We start from the raw sequence: 22,440 nt of genomic DNA, 5'->3' as shown, positions 1-22,440 counted from the left end.
GGAAACCTTATACAGGGCCACTATGTTGTTGTTGTTGTTAAGTGCCGTCGAGTCGATTCCGACCCATAGCGACCCTGTACAGGGTTTCCGAAGGTGTAAATCTTTACGGGAGTAGAAAGCCTCATCTTTCTCCCGCAGAGCGGCTGGTAGTTTCGAACCACTGACCTTAAGGTTCGCCATGGCTCTTAACAACAACAATATATATGCATTGCTGCTTTCTTTTTAATATTCTTATCCACAATATTATTTAATTGCATTGCATTTTTATTTAGAGTACTGTGACAAGGTTCTTGTGATAAAAATGAATATAATATTCAAGTTGATTTTCACTTATACATCAAATAAACTAGAAAATCTTAACTAATATATTTACTTTAACATATATTTGGTACTGCTGAGTTACACTGAGTCATTTTAGGAAATTTATTACCAAATTAACTCTTAGAATTTGTACTAGTAATTAATTGATATCAATATACCATAAAAGTTGTATAGCTCATTGTTATGCCATCTGCTCAGTAAATCACATTCTATCCAACTCCACTTAGAGTCTGTGATCTCTATCATTTACCAGACACAGGGCTGTTGTTTTAAGGATTAAATGAAACCATGCATACGGTTTCACATGCAGTAATCTGTCAATAAATGAGAGCTCTTATATTTTTTCCAAAAAAAAAAAAAATCAAATGAGAAACAAAATCAGGAAATCCAGTTCAAATGGGTACTTTCACTCAGCAAGTTTGCCACCTTAATAACATGCTCCAAGAGCTTACAGAGGACAAGTGCCTAAAAGGACAAATTCAGCCTCAGAGCTGAGAGTGCCTGGTGTTGGTTAGACATAATTGATAATAGTTTTGTTCAAATCTGGCTAGGAGGCTGTAACCAATTTCGTTTTCAAGAGATCCCTTTCTCTCACTTTTATTCAATTTGCCTTATGGTTTACTAACTATTGTGAGATAATTTACAGCATCACAATTCTTTCTTATTGTGCAAATAAATGAACCAAAATTCCTTTTTGGTCAGTATTCTCTTAATAAAATTTCCAAGAAGGTAGTCAAGCTGTCTTTTTTTTCCCCCCTTTCATTTTATTGTTAATGTTGAGATTGTTGTTGTTATTAGTAATATTGAGTTGGTTGCAACTCATAACAACCCTGTATAGAATTTCCAAGGAGTAGCTGAAAGATCTGAATCAACAACTTTGTGGTTAGCAGTGCAGTGCTTATCCTACAGCACCATTATACACTTAGTCAATAGTTTCTACATCTGCAATTAAGTGACATCGATTATATTCTTATAGTTGTACAACCACTTCCTCCTCCTTCCCTGAGTTGTTCCTCTCCCATTAGCAACAAAAATTCAATGACCCACTAAGGTTCCTAGCCAATATTTGTATTTGTTGTTGTCAATGTATCTCTTATAAGTAGTCCTTAAAACAACATATGCTCAACACAGATACGTATTTTCTTTAATGTTCAAAAGCTAAACTATTATTTGATTTTTAAAGAAGACCTCAAGGGCTGTATTTGGTTTAAATTTGAAAGATTATCTCAGTACAATAGCCTCCATGGCTCAGAAAATCTGGAGTCCAGGAAAATTTGAAATACTTTTATGATTTTTTGCTTTTTCTATTAAATATTGTTGTATAAATTTTCATCAAAATATTCAGGAATAGCAATTATGCATCCTCCAGTTCTCTGGTCTCATGGCAAAGGTGATAGATGCTCCTGGAAGCAATTAGCTACATATTTCATCTCTTCCTGTTATACCTGACTCCTCTTAGTTGATTGCTTAGCCCTGGTGTCAGAAAAGTTTCAGATAGCCATCTAAGACATAACTGGCCTCTATTCTTCTGGACAAAACTGTCTTTTAAAATGACCCATTCACAAACCTCAAAATCAGTTGATTGCTTATTGAACATTAGAAATATATTTGTGTTTGATGAATATCTATTACTTTAAATTACATTCATTAAAAGAAAAAAAAAATTACTTCCCATGGGCTAAAAACAAGGAAGTGTTTCTTGTACTTAAACTTGAAATTTTATTTTTTTTCCCTAGGTAAATTTTAAGTCTACTCACCATTCTTCTGAAATTGGAGTTTGCAAAAAACTTTACTATAAGACTATTAATCATTTAAAAAATACCTTTAAAATGTTGTGTTGTTGTTATTAAGTGCTGTCATGTCAGTTCCCACTCATAATAGCAGTATAGGGTTTCCACAGGACAACTAGTGTGTTTGAACTGCAGACCTTGTGGTTAACAGTACAGTGTTCATCCTACAGTGCCACACCAGGAGACCATAATAAAAATAGCAATAACAACATAAGTAAAATTTAAGAAAATAAGTTACTTTTTTGTTTCAGTATAGTTTTTTTTCCTTTAATAACATTCACACTATAAATTATGTTGCATTATTTGAAATATTTTTAGATATCTAAATACATAACATTATAATTAGAATTAGAAACAGAACAAATCCATGGACATAAATACCTTTCTCCAAAGGTTTATTTACATATGCATATATAAATTCATTAATTTTTTTTCTAATTATGGGAGATACTTGGCACCTAAAAGAATATACCACTAAAATAGCAGTTGTTATAATTAAAGTAATTATACAAGGCAGGATGGTAGTGGTGGAGAAACCAAAACTTAAAGTATTCAAATCTTTTTATTACAGGCTCTTATAAGATTACTTAACCAATTACATGGCATTTTTAATAATAAGTTTTGTTAATAAATCATGTTGATATTTGACGATCGTGTTCTTTCTCAATTTTTCAGTTTTGTAGCATTTTCACCTCCTGAGTCATTTGCTTGTCAATCAATTAGGAAATATTTAGAATTTATTGTGGCTTCTAGATCTACAAACCATTAAATGCATCATTTTATATCATACATTGTTTGTGAAAGAAAGGTTAAATCAAATTACCAACTTTGTGCTATTTGCTGACCTTCAGTCTGAGTAATATGAAAACCATTAAAATCAACCTTGGGTTGCAATACTGAAGGATTCTATTAACAAAATGGAGTCCTGGTGTGGCATTGTAGGATAAGCCCTGGACTACAAGGTCAGTTTGAACTGCAAGGTTGGCAGTTCAAATTCACCAGCCGCTCCTCAAAAACCCTAAACAGTGTTGCCATGAGTTGAAACTGACTCAATTAACAAAATGGAGTCCTGGTGTAGCACTGCAGGTTGCTGCGTTGGACTGTAATGTTGGTTTGAACCACAAGGTGAGCAGTTCATCTACCAGCTGCTCCTCGGAAAACCTATAATGAATCAGAACCAATTCGACGGCACTTAAAAACAACAATAGGCTTACTGTCAGTCACAATGGACTCAAAAGCACATAAGAACAAGAACAGCTAATGTAATAAGTATTTTCTTAATTGAATATATTTTAAATAGAGTTATAATCTGTATTGACTACTGTGGTAGCATAGTGAATTACAAGTTGGGCTGCTAACTGCAAGCTCACCAGTTCAAATCGATCAGTCACTCCATGGGAAAAAGATGAGACATTCTGCTTCTGCAAACCTACCCAGGGTTGCCATGAGTCAGAACCAACTCAATGGCATCACCACTACCAGTACATTTGTGAAGATATAAAATAAAGAATATTCATTGTTTAAATATACCATTCAAGGAGACAACAATAATTCAAACATACCAGCCTCTCCTTAAAAACGGATTTAACGTCACCATGACTCAGAACTGACTCAATGGCACTTAAAAACGATTCTTCAGTATACCTTATATAAGTGGTTCTCACCTGATACACATATCCATACATAATTGGGGAGATTTTGCACCATAGGGATATGTACATATCATTGATTGTGTCATTAATCATGACAAGCAATGGGCAACATTGTGAATTATGTGTATTCCAGAACACATAATTGTGCTCATGAGGAACCTGTACATTGACAAAGAGGCAGTTGTTCAAACAGAACAAAGGAACACCAAATGGTTTAAAATAAAGAAAGATGTGCATCAGGGTTTTATTCTTTCATGATACTTATTCAATGTCTATCCTGAGCAAATAATTTGAGAAGCTGAATTATATGAAGGAAAACATGGTATCAGGATTGGAGGAAGACTTCTTAGCAACCTGCGATATGCAGATGATACACCCTTGCTTGCTAAAAGTGAAGAGGACTTAAAATACTTACTGATGAAGATCAAAGACAACAGCCTTTGGTATGGTTTGCATCTCAATGTAAAGAAAACAAAAATCCTCACCACTGTCCAGTAAATAACATCCATGTAAATTTTGTGTGGCGCTGTGGGCTAATGAATCAGACTGCAAAATTATTTGAACCTGCAAGCTTGGTGGTTCAAGCTCACCAGCTGTTCCTTGGAAACCCTATATAGGGTTGTTATGGGTCAGAATCAACTCAATGGCACTTAACAACAACAACAAATGGAGAAAAGATTGAAGTTGTCAAAGACTTCATTTTGCTAGATCAACCATCAGCTCTCATGGAGGCAGCGTCCAAGAAATCAAGCAATGTATTGCATTAGGTAAACCTGCTACACAAGACATCTTTAAAGTGTTGAAGGGCAAAGATGTCAGTTTCAGAACTACAGAGTGCCTGACCCAAGCCATGGTATTTTCAGTAACCCCATATGCATGTGAAAGTTGGACAGTGAGTAAGGAAGACTGTAAAAGAATTGGTGCGTTTGAGTTATGGTGTTGAAGGAGTGTATAAAAAGTGCCATGGGCTACCAAAAGAGCAAACAGATGATCTGTGTTAGAAGTATAGCCAGAGTGCTCCTTGGAACACAGAATGATCAGACTTCATCTCTCATACTTTGGACATATTATCAGGAGGACCATGAGCTTCCTGAATCACAAACAAATCCATCTTGGAAAATGTAGCCAGAATGTTCCTTAAAAGCCAGGATGGTGAGACTTTGTCTCTCATACTTTGGGCATGTTATCAGTAGAATGCAGCCCCAGGAGCAGGGCATCATGCCTGGTAAAATGGAGGATCAGCAAAAAAAAGAAGAAAACCCCCAATGACATGGATTGACACAGTGGCAGCAGCTCAAACAGAACAATTGTGAGGAAGGCACAGGACCAGGCAGTGTTTCATTCTGTTCTACATATAAAGTCACTATTAGTTGGAACCAACTCAATAGCGTCTAACAGTAACTTCAGTGAAATAAGTAGGAAAGTATTGCTAAAAAATAAATCAATGAAACCTTATTAAACAAAAATATCAAAATATGATTTTTTGTTCTCTAAGTGCCCTCCATTTAGGTGTATACGCTTCCATAGTTGGTATTTCCATCTCTTTAACTCTTACCTAAAGAATTCTATGTTCTTCAATTTACAAGATTTTTAAAAAGCAGTTTTAGCATCCTGGAGGAACTACAATCATGCTACTTTTCAGTGGGTTTTTGTTGTTGTTTTTAGTTTAGGAGCACAAATGTAGCCTAAAGTGACAAGATCATGACGGTAGCTTGGATGAGGTAACAGTTCCCAGTTGAATTCTCACAGGACAGCTCTTGTTTAGCAGCCTCAAGGGCTTAGCAGGTTCATTGTCATGATGAAAAACAATTTTGGGCACAACTTTCCTGGCCATTTTCTCACCAATGCATTTTTCAGATTTCGTAAAAGTTTCCATAGTAGGTCTTTATTCATCCTGTGTCCTTTGAGAAAATCTATCAAGATTATCCTTTGTTGTTGTTGTTAAGTGCCATTGAGTCGGTTCCAACTCATAGCAACCTTTGAGTTGGGTTTCAGAGGAGCAACTGATGGGTTTGAACCACTGACCTTGCAGTTAGCAGTCTAGTGCTTATTCTGTAGCACTACACCAGGACCTCAGATAACCCCTTTGTTGTTCTTGTTAAATGCTGTTGAATCATGATTACCCCTTAGAAGTCCCAAACAAACATCACAAAATTTTCTGAGGTAAGCTCTCTATCTTTAATTCATCTTTGAGGTCTTTCTGAATTTCCTTAAAAGTTTAATCAATCTAAAAATTGTTATTTTTATGTAGGGCAGCATTCCCATAAACTTGTTGCAAAGTTTCCATGACTTGGGATGTTGTCCATTTGAGCGTTGCTAAAAATTGGCTATTAACACTGATGTCAAATTAATTTTTTGTGTGTGACACAAAAATGTCACACACACACATAATTTTATTGAAGCCATGCTCATTAGATTAAGACAAGTATACTACTGAGATCATTTGTCTGGTGTGGTGCTGTAAGTTAAGCACAAGGTTGGTGGTTCAAACCCACCGTTCCTCGGACACCCTATACAGGGTTTTAAATGATCTTTTTAGTAAAAAAAAACACAGGGACTTTATTATTCCCAATACAGGGCAGGTCTTCACGGGGTGGTGGAGGCAGCTTTGGGCCCCTACTTGCCAGCGATGAGTGGGTTCTGCAGGACCACAATGACAGAGACCCCACGTAGGAACATCTTGGAGATGTTGACGGGCTTGGACTTCTTCTTGCCCTTGCTACTCTTGGGGACTTCGGTCCACATCTTTTTCACATTCTCCAGCACCATGTTGCGGTGCCTGTCGAAAGCCTTGACGCAGCTCAGCAGCTTCTTGTTGTTGCAACATTTGATGAGCGCTTGGGTGTTATTCTTGACTGACTGCGTGAGCACCTACAGGGGCCCCGTGTTTAACTCCTCCTCCTCCTTCTGCAGCTTCTCTGGGGTCATCTCACTCTTGGGCTTGTTGAGGAGGTTCGTGGTGCTGACAGCGTTCTCGGGTCACTTCTGTTTCTTCCGCGTTGATTCTGCCTCTACTATACAGGGTTTTAATAGGTCAGAATCATTCAACAGCATTTAACAACAATCCACTGATTGCAGAGGCAGGTTTAAATATGTTTTGTTTGGAATAAACTGGTGCATACATGAACAGGAACCATACTTTTGAGTTCATGACCAAGGAATAAAATATTTCCTAAACAATACAATAAAATTTTTATTATTAATCTAATTTTAAAGACTTTTTATAATGATTTAGTGGGGCAATGCTTATAAAATATTTATAACTGTGCCTGAAACATAATAACATTTATTACTTCGTTTAAAATAATTTTTTAAATGAAAGTTAACAATACAAAAGATGTTAGATAACTATATATTTTCATAATAATGAATTTGATGAATTTGATTCTGCTTAGTTAAAATATCAAAAAATATTTTAATGAATTGATGTTTTGGTTTTTAATGACACTAACATTAAAAGAGTACATCAACAATTGCTGAATTATCATTGGCATTCATTTGAAGAAGTTGTTGTGGTTATGTGCCGTGGAGTCGGTTCCGACCCATAGCTACTCTGTACAGGGTTTCCGAGGCTGTAAATCTTTACGGGAATAGAAAGCCTCATCTTTCTCCTGCGGAACATCTGGTAGTTTCGAATTGCTGACTTTGCGGTTCACAACCTGATTCACAATCATTATGCTACCAAAATAAGAATCTTCAATTAATCTGATTCTGTTCAAACTTACTATGTGTTGTGTTTCCTTTGTTTCCCAGGTGTTATAGTGAACACTTACTCTTGCTTAGATCCTGGAATACCAGTACATGGCCTTCGCTATGGTCATGATTTCTCCATTGGGTCTACTGTTTCTTTTAGCTGTGATCCAGGATACAGACTAAGCCATGAAGAGCCCCTTCTATGTGAAAAAAACCACTGGTGGAGTCATCCACTTCCAACTTGTGATGGTAAGAACTCATTCAACGTGTAGAAGATACTAACTTATATAAAAATAAGAAATCATCATAGTTTTTATAAAATGAAGTTTAACATAACTATAAATGTTTCATAAATTTCAAAGAATATATTCAATTTTGGAAATTGTATGTTATCAAACATTTAGTAGTAGAAAATAAAGATTACTGATAACTGTTAAGGATGATAGATATATTTTTAATATGCTAATGTAACCATTTTAAGTATATGCTGAATACTGAAATGTTTTGAATTGTATTAAAATGGGAAATTAATGTGAGGTAAATGCATTGAAGTAATGATACATTTGCTTCTTACCCTGGAAGGTACTATCTACTATTCCAAATGACAGACCAGTCTACCCTCAAAACATTCTACCTTTTTACACAACATCATGGCATTTTCCCTATACTGCCTATGGTTTTAATAACTTCTTTTTTTTTAATGTTTTGTTGTGAACTATGTGATAGTTTACATGGGAGAACATTAGTTTTACATTCATCCTATCATATATCATTTCACTGCCATGGTTACAATCCTCTCCATGTATCATCAACCAACCAAAGGGTATATACTACAAGCCTGCCCCCAGTCATCAGCACACAGCCCCTCTCCCTCTCTGGGTCTAAAGTCCCCAGCTGCTCCATCTCTTCCCGTCATCATCTCTCTCTCCATCAGTGGTGTCACTGCTTCTCTTTTATACTAGTGTCCTTCCTGCTTCTTTGTTTCAATGGGTATAAATCAGAAAGGTTTTATGTTCCAGGAAATACATGGAAATACAAAGAAAGACACTACTTACCCAAAGATTAGAATATGTTTCCTACTTGTTCTGCCAAAAAGCACACATAATGTATACCTAGTCTTGTTGTTGTTATGTTTTGTCAAGTTGGTTCCAACTCATAGGGACCCACCATAAGCTTTCTGAGAAGCAGCTGGTGGATTTGAGCCATCAACCTTACAATTTGCAGTCTAGTGCTTATCCTACATCATCACACCAGGGCTTCTATAAGTGTAATTTAATTTGGGGCTTAAATTTCTCTGTATAGCACTGTTTCCAATTTCTATACTTTTTTTCAAGGTAGAAGATTGTATATTTTTATTTTATGATAAAATGTTTTATTACTGTTATTGTTGTTAAGTATCATCTAGTCAATTCTGATTTATAGTGACCTGGTATAGGGTTTCTTAGGAGTGGTTGCAACTCTAGTTTTTAAAAATCAAAGCAGAATTTATTGTTGAGCTATTCAAATATTAGAAAAGATAGGGGTGGCATGATTCTCATCACTAATTATAAGCATGAATTAAAATACTTTCAAGAAATTTTTCATGTTTTATCGTAGCTTTCTTCTGTGTAGTGACATGAATCTCTTCCATTGTAGGCAAATTTTCCAGGCAAGTTTTCCTCCTTTTTTTCCCAATGTGAGAAATTCTCAGTGGGTCATGGAGATTTATTGTAGCTTATGGAGTAAATGACATTACCCATATCTGCTCTCAATTAGAAATATAGCCCTGAAAATCACATGGCACGGTGCTACACTGTCCTCTAAGATTGCTATGAGTCAGAATCGGCTCCATGGCAATGGGTTGGGTTTGCATTTGCTATGCTTTCACATATGGAAGGAACACATTCATGGCTATTAGTTGTGTACTTGTTGTTGTTGTTAAGTTCCTTCAGGTCATTTTTGACTCACAGTGACCCTATATAGGGTTTTTGAAGAGCAACTGGTGAGTCTGAACCATGGACCTTGCATTTCCAACTGACCTTGCAGTCCAGAGCTTATCCTATAACGCCACACCAGGAATTCACCATCTTTCATTGCTGAATAAGAAAACTTGAAACTCAGATCAGAAATGTTACAATTACTATGATGTACTATTTAGTAAATGTGATACTTTCTTTCAAACTTTAGTTCTTAATGGATCTCTTGGCTTCCCTTCTTGACCCTTTTAGTCTACTTAAGCAGAGAATCCAAAGTAATCATTTGATAACAGTGGCAGAACCTGGTTCAGAACATTCTTTCATTGTTCATTTAAGGCAGAAATAAACCCAAAGACAAAACATAATAGCCTCTAGGTGATTGGGCACCTGACTCCTTCCTACATTGACCAACATGTTAAATGTCTAGGATAGTATGTATACTAAAAGTCACAGACATATCATGTCTTCTGTGTATTGAGAATATAAGGTTGCCATGAATGCCAAAGCAAAATAGATGTCAAAGTCCTGTTATGAAGCAACTCATTATTGATTAAAATGGCTCCTTTAATTGATAGAAAGGTAGATGACCCATACATACTGTATTTTAGACAATTTCCTATTGTCATCTTTTGTCTTGGTAGACTTTTTTTCCCTCTCAGAGTATCCCAGTTGGTTTTTGATAAAGAATATGGCCACTTTTTATAGGAAATTTAGAACTAAAGTCCTGGTTCTGCTGTGCATAAGGTCGCTATGAGTCGGTACCGACACGATGACACCTAACAACAACAAACACCAACACATCAATTCATGTGCTGTTTTGTTTAATTCCTGCTAATTTTGCCCATGCACTAAATCTTTCAATTAGATAAACTAAATAACGTTGAACTGAACAGTTTTGAAACCTCAGCATTTACCTTATTTAGTTTATCTAATTGAAAGATTTAGTACATGAGCAAAATTAGCAGGGCCAACATCACAATTGTTGCCACACTTGAGCCCATTGATACTGCCATTTTCCCAATCATCTCACTGGGGGTCTTCCTCTTTTTCTCTGACCCTCCACCTTACCAAACATGATACCCTCCTCTAGCGCTGGTCCCTCCTGACAATATGTCCAAAATATAAGAGATGAATTTTGGCCATCCTGGCTTGATGTATCAGCTCCAAGAATTCAATATAAGCAAGTGTGCTTAGAATCCACATATAAGCAGTTTCAATATATAGAACTCATTGTGGGGAGCCTAGGAATAATAATAATAAAATAACAATAATAAACAGAGTTGAAATTTAAACTAAGCAGACAAAAAGTCATGATGGGATTTGTAGATCATATTCCCATATTCCTTTGCAATATTCAAATATTTTGAAAAATCCCAGGCTATAAATTATCTATTTTAGATATGCTATAGTAAGTAGGAGAACATTGCCCAGGTATGTAACACTACCAAGGACAAGGTGGGATTTTACAGGACTGGATAATTATATTCAAAGACTTAGCTTTTGTGGTGACATCAAGGATCTAAAACACTAGTGGATATTTGCATGATTTTGTAAAACAGTGATAGTATATAGCAAAAATTGGGGAGACAAAAAGGCTAGCAGCTAAAGTTGTTGTTGTTGTTTAGTGCAGTTGAGTCGATTTTAACTAACAGCTACTGTGTATAGAGTTTCCTAGGAATGGCTAGTAAATTTGAAATGCTGAATTTGGAGTAACCAGCTAAGATTACTGAATTTCACTGTAACATTGTTGATTTTGATGCTGATCTTTCTTCTTGGGTGTTTTGTTGTTGGGTATTTTGGGGGGAGGAGAGAGAAGTGGGATCAGTTATTTGCTTTCATATAAAGTAATTGAGTTTTTCATGTATATTTTATCACTCCCTGTGTTTTTACAGTTTTCCATGGGTTCATTTGATATGCAATTTGTCTGTTTACTCTTCACATGAACATACACAAACCTATTATACTTGTTGCATAAAAATTTGTGTCATTACAAGTTCTGACTCATATCAAACCCATATAGGATTTCCAAGGAGCAGCTGGTGAGTTTGCACTGACGACCTTACAGTTCAAACAGACCTTGAGTTCCTACAGTGCTAGAACTCCTCTTTAGATAGATGGCATCAATTAGCTAGGTAGTTAGAATGAATTGCAATTCCTTTGGAAAAGGTGACGATACAGATCAGGACTGAAGATCCATACCATTCTTTTTAGACACCCTAATTCTACTGATAACTACTATAGAATGGCCTACATGTTCTCCTAAACTGACTTATTCTCAGCCTTCCCTTTTAAAATAATTTCTGCTTGGAAGATTATAGCTCATTTGAATGACTACCCATGTAAAATTTAAAACAAAATAGCATGTACAAAAACTCAAATCTCTTTAATTCATCTTAAATTTTTAGGACTCTCATAAATGATTCCAATAATTGATTTCTGTTTTACTCTCATAAAGAAATGACTAATTTTAAAATTAATTACCTCAAACAAGTTTCCTATTTAACATTGGCATGTATCACTGCCTATTATATCAATTATTCATGATTGTTCACAAAATCAACAATGTAAAGCAAATATGATTAAAAATATTTGCAATGTAAAATTATCTCATTTAGAAAGTTTATTACGTTGATGGAAATAATAAGGATGGTGATGAAGGAAAGCTGCTACAATTAGACATAAAACCATTGACATATGAGACGCTATGTCATATGTCATAGATAAACCAATTAAATATACCAAATTTGTCAAGGATTCTGAATGTTAGATGCTAGGTGCTTAAAAAGAGAGTGGTTTGAAAAGATTAAATGAATCTTTGAGAAAAGGATGAGTCCCTTGAATAATTTTTATATAAGCTGATTCCTCTGAGTGGAGGTAGGAGGGTGAGGTACTACAACTCATAAGCACTGAGCCCAGAAGAGTCTCAAAGGGAGAAAAATGATGATTTCTGCTCCCACAAAGTTTTACAGTCTCACAAACCCTATACAAAGTCGCTGTGAGCAGGAACCCACTCTAAGATGGCACTTAACAACAAAAACAATGTTCAACCCCCTTTGTGGGTGCTACAATGTTAACAGACTCCTGATATGGCACTGTACAATAAGCAAAGGACTGCTAATCATAAGATGTGTGATTCAAGCCCACCAGCTGCTCTTCAGAAACCATATACAGGGTTGCTATGATTCAGAAATGAGTCGATGACATTCAACAGCTTCAAGTAAGGAGACTGGGTAGTGCAGTGTGTTAAACACTGGGCTGCTAACCACAAGGTTGGAGGTTCAAATTCACCAGCTGCTCCAAATGAAAAAAATGAGGCTGTGTACTTGCATAAAGATGCAGCCTCAGAACCCAAACAGCAGTTGTACTCTCCCCTGTAGGGTTGTTATAGATCAGAATGGACTTGATGGCAGTGGGTCAGTCAGTGGTCACAATTCAAATGTAAGTGAAGAATATCATAGATTACTCACGTTTATATTTTTCATAGAAAAAAAAACAAAAACAAAACAAAACAATGTGAAAAAAAGTCAGCACTTGCTCTAAGAGTCTGCTTAAGAACGTGAATTCTGACATAAGGCTGAATGTATTCTCTAAACACTGACTTTATCATGTGTGAAATGTACATTTCTCATAGGATTTTATAGGAGTTAATTGAGTTAATATATGTAAAGTCTAAAGAATAGCACCAGGTACATTGTAAGTTTGATGGGCTTGGTTTCATTTTGGTAGGAATTAGAACATAGCTACAATTTTCTCTTAAATTTTGTTCAATATATAATAAATTTTTTTTTGTATTTTTCATTTCATCTAGTAAAAAATGAAATTGAAAGGTTTTCTACAAATATGTACTTTAAGTTAATTTTTCTCAAGACCTATATCTAGTGGTAGCTATTCTCAAATATTAGGCACTGGAGTCCTGGTATACCACTGAGGGTTAATGTGCTGGACTGCAAAGTCAGTTTGAACTGCAAGGTCAGTGGTTCAAGCTCACCAGCCACTCCTCAGAACCCCTAAGGCAGGGTCACTAACTTCACAGCACCCAACAGCAATAGAATCATTATATGTTTAGGAGTCCTGGTGTGGTGCTGCGGGTTAATGTGCTGGACTGCAAGGTTGGTTTGAACTGCAACAACAAACATAATAATGTCTATGTTCTGCCTTATTGATTAGAGTCAAATGGAAGTATGAGTTCTCAGTAATAATATGTTAGCTACTGGTCTATAACCCAACCCTCTTTAATATTTAATTTCTGTATTACTTTTTGTTGTTGTTTACTACTACTGCCATAACAGAAATTCCACAAGTGAGTGGCTTTTAAGAAGCTAAATTTATTTTCTCACAATTCTGGAGGTTTAAACTCCAAGTCAGAGTTTTGGACATGTTACCATCTTCTTTGTTAGTATTCCAGAGTTTAACGTGGTTGGCATTCCTTGACCTGAGACAGTCCTCGTATTACATCTCTCTTCTCTTGTTTGTGGCTTTCTGTGTCTTTTCTAGTATTTCTGGAACTCAGAAGTGATAGGTTTAGGATCCATTCTATATTTGTTGTTGTTACGTGCCATGGAGTTGGTTTTAGCTCATAGCAATCCTGCATAGAGTTTTGGAGACTCATCTTTCTCCCACAGTGTGTGGACTTGAATCGCGGACTTCGTGGTTCCTACTTTTCTTAGCCTATTGAGCCACCCTGCTCCCATTCTGCACACATATGACCTCTTTAACATGACCCAAGAAAAACTGTTTCCAAACAAGGTGATATTTACAGATCTGTTGTGATTATTGTTTAGGTGTTGTCAAGTTGGTTCTGACTCATAGCAACCCTGTATAACAGGGTTTCTGGGAAGTGACTAGTGATTTTGAATCACCAACCTTGTAGTTTGCAGTCCAGTGCTGATCCTACAGACCATACCAGAAGTCCATAAGGTTTCCGAGGAGTGGTTGGAATGTTTGAACCACTGACCTTGTGGTTAGCAATCCAGTGCTTATCCTACAGTGTATTTCAACACATATTTTGGGGGAATACAATTCAATCTATAATACTAGCTCTAATCATTTACCCAAAGAATGATCCTTTAGCTTGATATACAAATCACAAATGTTGTTGTTGTTGTTAAGTGCCTTCGAGTCGGTTCCGACCCATAGCGACCCTGTATAGGGTTTCCGAGGGTGTAAATCTTTACGGTAGTAGAAAGCCTCATCTTTCTCCCGCGGAGCAGCTGGTAGTTTCGAACCACTGACCTTAAGGTTCACAGCCCGATTCGTAACCACTACGCTAAATAGGTGGGGTGAAAACAGCTTGAATCCAGAACATTCCTGAGGATATCTTCAAGTTCCAAAAGTAGGATCCTTGGAAAAGTATCTTTGTTAAAAAGAATCATTTTTTTACCCATGTTTTACTCTAAATTTTGATTCTTCTGCTTGGTGAGAAGTTTTCTTTTACTAAATGACATAGAGACCTTTCACTTGGATACTACAGGCTTTAATTCTGTGGGGCACTTTCATGCATCACACATCTCTCAACAAATTCATACTGTGTTGTAATTATTGGTTATCTGACTGACTCCAAGGATCTGTAATTCAATAAAATAGTGTATTAGAAATAAATGCACATCAGTTAAAATAAGAAAGAAAATAAGGCAATCCTCTGTCTGGAAACAGACTGAATTACAAGAAAATAAAAATAGATCAAATTGTAATACCATTAAAGCAAAATATAGTAGAAATTATTACTATATGTAATCATCATTATAACTGATCACACCAATATAATGTGATTACATTGATTGCAAACACATAATATAACTTTTAAGAATGAAGGAAAATTGAAAGAAAAAAAAAAAAATCCATTTATTACCAGTGAAGGACTGTGAAGGCCCTGAGCAAGAGCCCAGTTCACCAAACCACGCATATTGGATAATGTTTTGATAATAAATGGGGTTGGAAGCATAAGCTCATTTTGCAGACAGGTAGCCTATAAAGAGACATACAGGTTAAGAACCTAAATGGAATAAAAGAAATAATAAAGAAATGCATGCTTTCACATTTTTTATAAAGAAATCTAAGTCTATATAGTTAAATTGTTGCTGTTATTAAGTGCTGTCGAGTCGGTTATGACTCATAGTGACCCTGCATAGGATTTCTGAAGAGCAGCTGGTGGGTTTGAACCACTGACCTTGTTCAAGCTAACATTGTGGTATAGTACATTATCCCACAGCACCACAGTCGGACTCCGGTGTAGAATAGGAGCCAGCTTATTTTACTTCTAGTCTGAATTGCTACATGGAAGAAATCATCATTGAAAATTAGAACACAACTGACTTTTTGGGTGTCCCCAGTAAATTGGAAAAAAATCAAAACAGGCACTATTTCATGTTGTCTTCATGTTTCCTCCTGCTCTTGGTTATATCCAAGAATGTTGGCTTCTCCAATGAGAATAAAATTAGAAGTGTATATCTGCTCCTGTTAATATGTACATTTTTACATAGTCTCCTCTAATTTTTAATACTGGTAACTTTGTCTAGATATTGTATGCACTAAAGTTTGCTAAATGTGGTAAAAAGAAGCATTATCAATAGTGATTTTTAAATACTGAATCATATTTTAATTAATTTGATCTCAGTTCCTAAGCATTTTCCTTTTTATTATTTTTGTTACTTTATTATTTTTAATATTTTGATGCACTAATTTACAAGTCCTGTGTACCAGTACATGTCCTAAGTGTGAGTCCTGGTGTGGCACTGTGAGTTAATGCGCCAGACTGCAAAGCCGTTTGAACTCAAGGTTGGTGGTTCAAGCTCACCTGCTGCTCCTTGGAAACCTATACAGTGTTGCTAGGGTCTGAACCAGCTCAAAGGCACTTCACAACTCAAAAACAAAAATTTACAAGTCTATACTCCCCCCTCCACATTCCTTTTAGGTCATGATACTCCTGAGAGACGTACAGAAGTCTAGAATCAGCTTTCATAACTTCGCAATTTACTTTTATAAAAAAGGAATCTTAGAAAGTATAGTATTTTAGAAAACTATAATAAACCATTTGTTTTCATAATAATTAATAAGAGCCAATGTTAAACAATTAATCACTCATGTTTAATTTTCAACCAATTTATGAAAATGTTTCTCATAATTAGAAATACATGAGTATGTGCTTCAAACTCAAATGGTGGGAAGCCAAGCTACATTCTCTTGGGGCCGATATTAATTCTGAGGCTATTGTATACCTTTTTCTTCTCTGGTGTTGCAATGGATAAAATTATTTCCTAGTATTGGAAGAGGCCTTTGTGTAATACGGTTGTTACCAAAAAGGTAGCTTAAGCAAAAAGAATTGAATTCATCGTATTTCAAGTGAGGAGATAAGAGATTTTTTCAGCCTCATCCTCTAACGGGTACTGATTATCTAACTGTATTTCTTTGTGTTTTCAGCATTATGCGGAGGAGATGTTAGAGGCCCTAGTGGAACAATCTTATCACCTGGCTACCCTGAATTTTATCCAAATTCTCTGAATTGTACATGGACTGTTGATGTAACCCATGGTAAAGGTAATATGCCTCATGCAATGATAATTGGTCTGTCTTCTGAATTTTCATCACATCTATTTTTATTTCATCATGTCCTTTACAGAGTCCTTTTGCATGAGCAGAAACAGATCAGCACTAAAATATGCTATAAACAAAATTCAATTTGAGTAACTGCTGGGAAGGATTATTTTTACTTTTCTGTAGTATTATAATATGTTCATGTTTTTAGAAAAATCATTATTTAAAATGCATTTATTTTCTTTTTATATTTCAAACTAATGTGATTTAGAATTTTTATATCAACAAAACAGCCAACAGGATGACATTTGTCTTTGGCATACTGTTAATGGTTGAGTTTAAAGGTTCAAAAGGGGAATACAAATATGATATGAGATATTAAACCAATTGTAAAACCAACAGTACATTTGTTTGGAAAATGCTTATGCTTATTTATTGCAAATACATTCCTCATATAAACTTAAAATCATTCTAAAATTACTTGTGTCTCTAATTCTCTAATATATAATTTCACATATACTTCACAGTGTAAACTTGTCATGTGCAGGTGGTTGTTTTTGTTAAATGTCATGAAGAAGGTTCCAAATAATAGTGACCCTCTATAGGGTTCCCAAGGGTAGCTAGGTGGGTTTGAACCACCAACTTTGTGGTTAGAAGTCCAGTATTTATAGAGTACTTACCCAGTACTTATAGAGACACACCAGGACTCTGACTGTTCATATGAAATATAAATATATGTCCCTTCAGCAAATAATGAAAGGCCCTATAGAACTAAGTAGATTCTTTCATGCAATACTGCAAAACTAGTAAATTAGCAACATAATTGTATCTTGTTAACAATGAAAACATGGTCATCCTAATATATTCACCTGGAGTTCTTTCTGTATTAAAACTTTTAAAGAAGTTAATACACATTTTCAAAAACTGCTTTTTAAAAGTAGATTTTCTTTTAGCACTCTTGTTCTATTGTCATTCTTCATATTTTTTAGAGAAAATGTAAAAAGAATCCCAAAACATATACAACAAAAAATATGTAACGAAGAGAAGAAGGTGTTACAATTCTGAAAATAGTAGTTTGTTCTTCATAAATCAAAATTCACTGAGTTTTCATACATGAGGTTTGATTTTGCTCATATTCATCATTTTATGGGGAAGATGATTGGGACTAACTACATAGTTAGATTTCTAAAGAATCATTAGAATTTTTTGAGGAAAAAAATTTGCCACAGTTAGCATTTTGATTTTTTTAAATTGTTATTGTTAAGCGTTGTCCTGTGAGTTCTAATTCAGGCAATTCTGTATATAGTTTCCAAAGAGTGGCTGGTGAGTTTGAACCAGCAACCTTGAGGTACAAACCAATCTTGCGGTCCACTGCATTATTCTGCAGATGGAGTAAGTTAGAAGACATAGCTAACTGAGATTGTTGCTCTCTGTAATAGAAGACTATTTGCTTGACCATAACCAACCCAGTGTTACTGAGTAGATTCTGACTTCTAGCATACCTATAGTACAGGGTAGACCTGCACCATAGAATTTCCACTGTGGAATAATGCCCTAGACTACAAAGTCAGTTTTAACTGTAAGTCGGTGGTTCAAATTCACCAGTCGCTCCTTGGAAACCCTATAAAGGGTCACTATGAGGTGGAACCAACTCGATGACACTTAACAATTTTTCTATTTACAGAAGCAAACTGTCACACCTTTCTCTCTAAGAAGGGCTGATGAGTTTGAATCACTGACCTTTTGGTTAGCAGCTTAAGCTCTGAGCAACCTGGAGTCCTTCTGGCAGTGAACCAAGTCATCCTATTATTGCAGTGTGCAGTGCATTACTGAAGTTGAAAATAGGCTCCCTTATACTACACAGGAAAATGGAGGGCTACACACTGCTTGCTATGTAAATAGAGGTTTAATTAACACTTAAGGTTTTGCATCTTCACAGGTTGCAAATGTTAATTAAATCTGTATTTACATGGCAAGGAAAGCAGATTTAGATGCCTTTGATTTAAGAGCCAATAAAGTTTACTTGAACTACTATTCTAAAGTGTAGCCAAAGTTATATGAAGGATAATCTTTTAAAATAGAGAGGAAATTTATAGGTAATGTAGTCTAACTTTTTACCCAAAACACCAGTGCTTTCTATGTATTTTATAAACGTGATGAACTTGTCTGATCTTGGTAATTCCATGGATGTTGTTCTCCGGCGCCCTTTTTGTGGGTTTTGACTAATAGCAATCCAGATGTTATGCCCTGGACTGCAAAGTAGGTTTGAGCCACAAGGTCAGCATTCAGGCTCACCAGCCACTCCTCTGAAATCCTATCCAGGGTGGCTAGGGGTCAGAAGCAACTGGATGACACTTAACAACAACAAGAACCTGCAGAATAGAAGGAAGCACTACCGGGTCCTGAAGCATCCTCACAATGTGGTCATGTCTGAACCCTTTGTTGCTGTCACTGTGTCAATCCATTGTACTCAGCGTCTTCCTCTTTTTCACTGATCCTCCATTTTACCAAGCATTCTCCAGAGACTGTACCTTCCTGACAAGTCTTGCCACTGTTTCCTCTAATGAGCATCTGGCTGTACTTCTTCCAAGACAGATTTACTGTTTGGGCATTCCATGGTACTTTCAATATTCTTCATCAAACCAAAAAGTCAAATGCATTGATTCTTCTCTGGTCTTCTTTATTTATTGTCCTTATTCCATATTTCTTTAATTTGATAGGTTTTTAATAATTGACAAGAGCTACGTAGTGCTGGAATCCTGGTGTGGCTCTGTAGGATAAGCACTGAATTGTTAACTCCAAGGGAGGCAATTCAAAGTTACCAGCTGCTCCTTGGAAACCCTATACAGGGGCATTATGAGTCAGAACTGACTCAATGGCACTTAACAACAACAACACTCTAGGATAGTTCTAATCACTTGAAGATTATTTAGCAATGTTCATCCCTGTCCTGCCATCTGGAATTATTCAAAAACCAACTTTGTCCCTGCTGCAACCTAAATTCACATATTCACTAAGTCACTATTCTGTGAAAACCATGTTTTTCGTATCCTCAAGTCTATACGTGATCCTAACATTTTTTCTTCGAGATTGAACACTCCCAGTTTCTTCAGTTCTTTAGTATAGGCATTATTTACCTTGTCATCACCTTTCTCTAATAGTTTTCCAGCTTATGAAAATCCCTCAAAAATGTGTTTGTTCAGAAATAACCCAGAATGTTATGGTTGATCCCTCTATGTTATATTTCTTTTGCTGCTTTTGTTGTTAAAGTGCTGTTGAGTCATTTCTAACTCATAAGGGACCCTGCATAGGGTTTCCATAGAGTGGCTGGTGAATTTGAACTGCAGACCTTGTGGTTTAAACAACCTTACACTCCAGTGCTTATCCTACAACACCACATTCTGTTAATGGTCCATATTTTTTTATTTACCTTTTTTGCTGCCGTACCATATCGATCACTTATACTGTGCATGTGGTTGTTGTTGTGTGCCATTGAATCGAATCCTACTAATAGTGGCCTTATAGGACAGAGCAGATCTGCCCCATAGGGGATTCGAGGCTGAAATATTTATGGAAGCAGATTGCCAGGTCTCTTCCCTGGAAAATTCCTGGGTAGGTTTGAATAGCCAACCTTTTTTTTTTATCAGCCATGCACTTAACTATTGTACTACTATTGCTCCAATAAAAATGTAGTCAAATAACTATTTTAGTTTACTATAACATTTTTAATTATTATAACATTAAAGAGCAGTTAAACCTAATCCCTAAGATTGTATAATTATGAATTGATTTTTTTTTTTTCCTATTCAGTACAGGCTTTTATAAGGAGCTCTGGTAATGTAGTGGTTACAAGTCAGACTGCTAACCCCAAGGTCAGCAGTTCAAAACTACTAGCTCTTCCGCGGGAGATAGATGAGGCTTTCTGCTCCCATAAATATTTACAGCTTCGTAAAACCTATGCAGGGTCTTTATCAGTCAGGACTGACTGCACGGCACACCACTGCCACGACCACCACCACAGGCTTTTATATGCATTGCTGCTATTTCATCATATTGGTTTAGATTCAGGGACCTGTAGGATAATTTAAAATCTGTAATCTATCATCCCATGGTTTTACCTAACTTTCTATAATATGTATATTTCTTCATCACATTATCTTTTCCGTTGTTTTTAAAGTATATGATTACAAATGATAATACATGCTGATTATAGAAAAATAAATAAAAGATTTAAAGACAAGAATCACCTTCAACCTCACCAATCAGGGTGAATCACAGATCAAATTTATTGTATTTTCCTACAATGTTTATTTATACATCCATTTATGTGTGTCCACTGACAACTTACTGTCTAAGGGATAAGTCTAAAAAGTAATGCTGTTAGGGTTCCATTTTATACAGACATAGGCTTATACCAAACAAAGTGTATTTCTGTGATCATTCAATAGCTACAGACAAGTTTCTTCAGTAATACAGTTGTCTTAGTCTTGCTAGAGGACCTTAAAAAAAAAAAAGACCCCCATCCGAAGAGTGGCTTCTAAGGAAATCTGCTGGGCCAATTTAATTCAAGGCAGAGAGGTCACCTAGAAGGTAACAGTGACTACTTGGGGGGATTCAAAAGGAATAATCTTGACAGATTTTCTTCAAGGACACAACACAGAATGATCTCCGGGGCTTATTAGGAAGAAGTTTTAAGAATACTGAAAAATACGTTTTTGAGAAAATGCCAGGAAAGTTGCACTATCTTTTTTTCTTCTTCTTCATAATAATATACCTAATTATTCTTTGATGGTAACAAGGGCTGTTATATGAGAATTTTATTGGGAGACCTAAACTTATCCACCCCACTGCCCTGATCTTGCACCTTCAGACTACTTTTTGTTCCAAAAATCTCAGACTGAGTCCCTTAAAGATAACAAAACTGCAGTTTTGAAGTAACTTACATCAAAGAATACAAAATTACTCAGAAGGATTGTTGTTGTTAACTGCCATCTAGTCAGTTCCAACTCATAGCGACACTGTGCACAACAGGACAAAGCACTGTCTGGCCCTGTGCCTTCCTCACAGTTGATGTAACACTTGAGCCCACTGCTGCTGTCACTGTGCCAATCTTTCTTATCGGGGGTCTTCATTTTTTTGCTGACCTTCAACTTTACCAATCATGATGTCCTTCAGGGACTGGTCCCTCCTGGTAATATGTCTGAATTATTTGAGATGAATTCTGAATATTCTGATTTCTAAGGAACATTCTATCTGTACTTCTTCTGAAACACATTTGTTTGTTCTTCTGGCCATCCATGGTACTCTCAGTATTCTTCTCCAACGCCATAATTTAAATGTATTAATTCTCTTGTCCTCCTTATTCATTGTCCAACTTTCACATGCATATGAGATTATAGAAAATACCTTGATTTGGGCCAGGTGCACCTTAGTCCTCAAACTGATATCATTGCTCTCCAATGCTTTAAAACATTTTGTGCAGAAGATTTGCTTAATGGA

General features: G+C 35.9%; 1 protein-coding gene and 1 pseudogene across 2 annotated transcripts in view; one reads left to right on the top strand and one right to left on the bottom strand.

Annotated features, from left to right (window-relative positions):
* CSMD3 (CUB and Sushi multiple domains 3) overlaps positions 1-22,440 on the top strand; it is a 1,928,297-nt gene that overhangs the window by 1,258,151 nt on the left and 647,706 nt on the right. For both annotated transcript variants that reach the window (XM_006830658.1, XM_006830657.1), the window contains 2 exons: positions 7,517-7,705; positions 16,828-16,944. In XM_006830658.1, the coding sequence (XP_006830721.1) occupies positions 7,517-7,705; positions 16,828-16,944 (306 nt within the window). The remainder of the gene's footprint in view (positions 1-7,516; positions 7,706-16,827; positions 16,945-22,440) is intronic.
* On the bottom strand, positions 6,380-6,712 carry LOC102833684 (annotated as a pseudogene).

Source organism: Chrysochloris asiatica, unplaced genomic scaffold, assembly GCF_000296735.1.
Source record: "Chrysochloris asiatica unplaced genomic scaffold, ChrAsi1.0 scaffold00001, whole genome shotgun sequence".
In the NCBI taxonomy this organism is placed as follows: Eukaryota; Metazoa; Chordata; class Mammalia; order Afrosoricida; family Chrysochloridae; genus Chrysochloris; species Chrysochloris asiatica.
Note: the sequence above shows the minus strand (reverse complement) of the source record. Positions and strands in the feature narration are given on the sequence as shown.